Below are 3,373 nucleotides of genomic sequence, written 5' to 3' on the forward strand. Positions count from 1 at the left end.
TATATATATATATATATATATATATATATATATATAATTAATTAATTACAACAATAGTGATACGGAAAAATATTTTATTTAAGTTACAAATGCCATGTAAGTGTCATTTCATTCACGAGATTACCATATTATAAAAAATGGTGGAAACCAAAATAATTTTAAAAATTAGTTAATAAGGTGTCTAAAAAACTAATTTTAAAAATAAGGAGATTAAAAGTTAATTTTGAACCAAATAAATAGATTAAAAATACATTTAAATCAAAAATAATTTTATAAATCACATGTTATAATTATCTTTAAGTTCTAACTCAACTGACAAATATAAATGTTATTAGATTGTGCATCTTATTAAACTCAATACTTTATAATTATAAATTAATTATAGTAGAATTTACCGTCTTTTATAAAAAAAAAAAAAAAAAAACACATACAATAATTTTAATGCTACAAATAGAGGCTTCTAATATAGCTATGGTCCGTCTAATGGTGGATCTTATATAGACTGGCATGCTTGTGCTATAACTAATTTGCAATAATAGTAATTGTTATTAATAACATTAAAAAGATTAAATTAACGTGCTATACTAAATTAACTTCAAGGTTTCACCTTTAATCTGAGTCAAACAAAAAAGGTCCTTTAATTAAACCACTTTCTAAAAGGATCATATTATAAGCACCCCACAGCATTTAGCGGCCACATTCAGATAGTGCAACCTCCAATTTGATGCCTAATATTTTATGTGAAATGATGGATCTATATGTTGACAACATACATTTATTGGTTATAATGGTTATATGTTTTTTCTTTGGTACACATTGTTTATTTAGTTTGGCCCTGTTGATTTGTATACTACTTTTGATTTTGATGAATCAATTATTAGCAACAGGGAATATATAAATTAATTATTTGGAAGGATGGCAATATGGGTCAATCAATAGGTCATTATCGCGTGCTTCATATATTAACCGTCCAATCTTCATATTATAGACTTAATTTGTAGTGTACAACTTGTTTAATTAGATTAGGTATCAATTTATTGCAATGTAATGCATCTTTTTGTCATTACTTGCATTGTATTTGATTGAGAGAATTAAGTTTAATTTATAATGCGTTTGGTTGGAGATAGATAAAGAGAAAGAAAAGAAATATTTTAGATAAAATGTATTTGGTTTATTTTTAAGATGAAAGTATAGGGGAGGTGTCTATTATAACTAAAATTTTATTTAAAATTTATCGTCTTTTCTTAAATCAAATGTAAAACCATTAAAAATATCTATCATTGTCTCTCATCTCTTTCGTTGAACTAAATATTCCTCTAAAATGGACATATTATTTTTAAAGGGTTCAATATTTAAAATATTTCAATTGCAACTTGGAGAAGAATGGAAATTTTACAGAAAAAAAAAAAAATACTCACAGTTTAAGAAACTTTTAATTTGATTTGTTAGCTCTTTCGATATTTTATCAAGGTTCCAACAATTATCAATAGCTACTAGTTTCTAGCTAGCGTAAATATTGATAGTGACCAGTGACTATTTACTTATTCTAAATGTTTCGGTCAACCCATGTATAATTTTTTTTTTAGCTCTCATATTTTCAAGAGAAATGGATATGAGAATATAGAGTTCAATAAAAAAATAGGTCAAATTTGATTAATAATTATTTTATTTAAAATTTATATTTATATTTTTTTAAAATAATTCTTTTTAACTGAAATTCATTAATTATTTAATTTGAACCATTTAGTTCAACTCATGTATTAGTTAATAAATCATTAACAAAACAAAAGCAAGAATTGACCAAGTATATCACCATTTTGCCGTGAAGAGCTTGAGCTTTCCCCGCTAGTGTATTCTATATGAAATACTTCAATTCCAAATTTATCGTTTCGTGGTTGCGCAATCATTTTACTAGTATATGCTTATGAAAATAATATATGCATAAATCTTAAATGAAGAATGTTAAATTCAATCCCTCTAACGCACTCCTTTAAATGCACTCATCTATTATGTCAGCCATCGAGAAATTTTACTGTTCCATCTAAACAGAGTAAATTGCTCTGTTGCTGTATTTGAATAATAAAAAATGAGCCAACAATTAATAAAGTCATGTCACATCAACCAGGGTTTAGAAACTAAATGTTATTTACCAGCACTTTAGCCCCCCATTGATTTAAGAATAATCCTTTTATATTAAATGCTTGGTGAAATAAATCAGTCTACTAATCTTATTTGAATATTTGCCCCAAATGGTGCATGTTTTGTTTGACAATGATATTACATTTAAATCCAATCACTTTTAAGTGAACAATTCACTATAGAATCTTAAAGTGAGTAAATACTAAAATATCAACTAATATATTAAGATATTGCATCTACGTATATAATTAATCATAGATGTGATGGAATATAACTATTCTCATTTTATAGGAGACCAAATTCTTTATATTCTGCATTACATTGCATGGGAACTGAAGTGACAACATGGGAAAAGAAGCCATTCTTTAGGCACCTTTTGACTAAATGAATGACATAGCTTCAATCTCAAGATTATGAAGTTACATTTCCCATAAAATTCCATTTGGAAAGGCAGGACTTCAGCACAGTAAAACCAATTAAATTCAAAAAATGGTGAAATCTAGTATCTTAGAGATGATAAGAAAGGGGTTTGGAAGCAATGTCATGAAACCCATGACTGCAGCACAGCAATATCGTTTGAACTATTTCCTATATACAACTTTCTACAAAAAGATCAATTTGGTTTACCTTACAATTGGATCAACATTCTGATCCCAACCGTCAAAGGTTCTCCCTCCCAAGAAACCCAGGTTACATCGATCTTGATGCCCACAATGTTCACCTAATTGATGCAAATTCTCCTTTGGATACAAGATGTTTCCTTCACATAAGCATATTCAAATCTGATAGGTCATCCATTGGAATTTCAAGGCCTACACAATCATGGTCTTGCAAACCCTCGTCGTCGAAGTTCAACCATGAACCAAGATCTTGTGGCCCGCCAAGTTCGCCAGATACACCAAATTCTTCTATTGAACTTAAATCAGGTAGCGGCAAATTCCCCAGGTCAGAGGATTCCATTGCTTGAGAAGTGTCCTGGTTACCAGATAACGCTGCCCCATCCTTGCTGCCAGTGTTGCTTGCATTTGCCACAGATAGACTAGAATCATAAATCGGTAAACAAGCAGATTCCTTTGCTTCCATGAACCTATCATCATGTCTACCAGCAGTATTCTTTCGCTTGGGTTTAGCTTTTGGCTTGTCCTCGTTTCTGCTATTGTCCAATGACAGGCAACCTGCTCTGGAAATAGAATTTTGTCTGGTCTGATCCCGGATCTGATTTCTATCCCTCTCA

The 3,373-nt window shown here is 29.6% G+C and overlaps 1 protein-coding gene across 1 annotated transcript in view; it reads right to left on the minus strand.

Annotated features, from left to right (window-relative positions):
- Nucleotides 1–2,400: 2,400 nt before the first annotated feature.
- LOC101489540 (uncharacterized) overlaps nt 2,401–3,373 on the minus strand; it is an 11,741-nt gene continuing 10,768 nt past the window's right edge. The window contains exon 20 of the mRNA XM_073369670.1: nt 2,401–3,369. Coding sequence (XP_073225771.1) covers nt 2,902–3,369 — 468 coding nt within the window. The 3' untranslated portion in view covers nt 2,401–2,901. The remainder of the gene's footprint in view (nt 3,370–3,373) is intronic.

This window comes from Cicer arietinum, chromosome 6 (assembly GCF_000331145.2).
Source record: "Cicer arietinum cultivar CDC Frontier isolate Library 1 chromosome 6, Cicar.CDCFrontier_v2.0, whole genome shotgun sequence".
Classification (NCBI taxonomy): Eukaryota; Viridiplantae; Streptophyta; class Magnoliopsida; order Fabales; family Fabaceae; genus Cicer; species Cicer arietinum.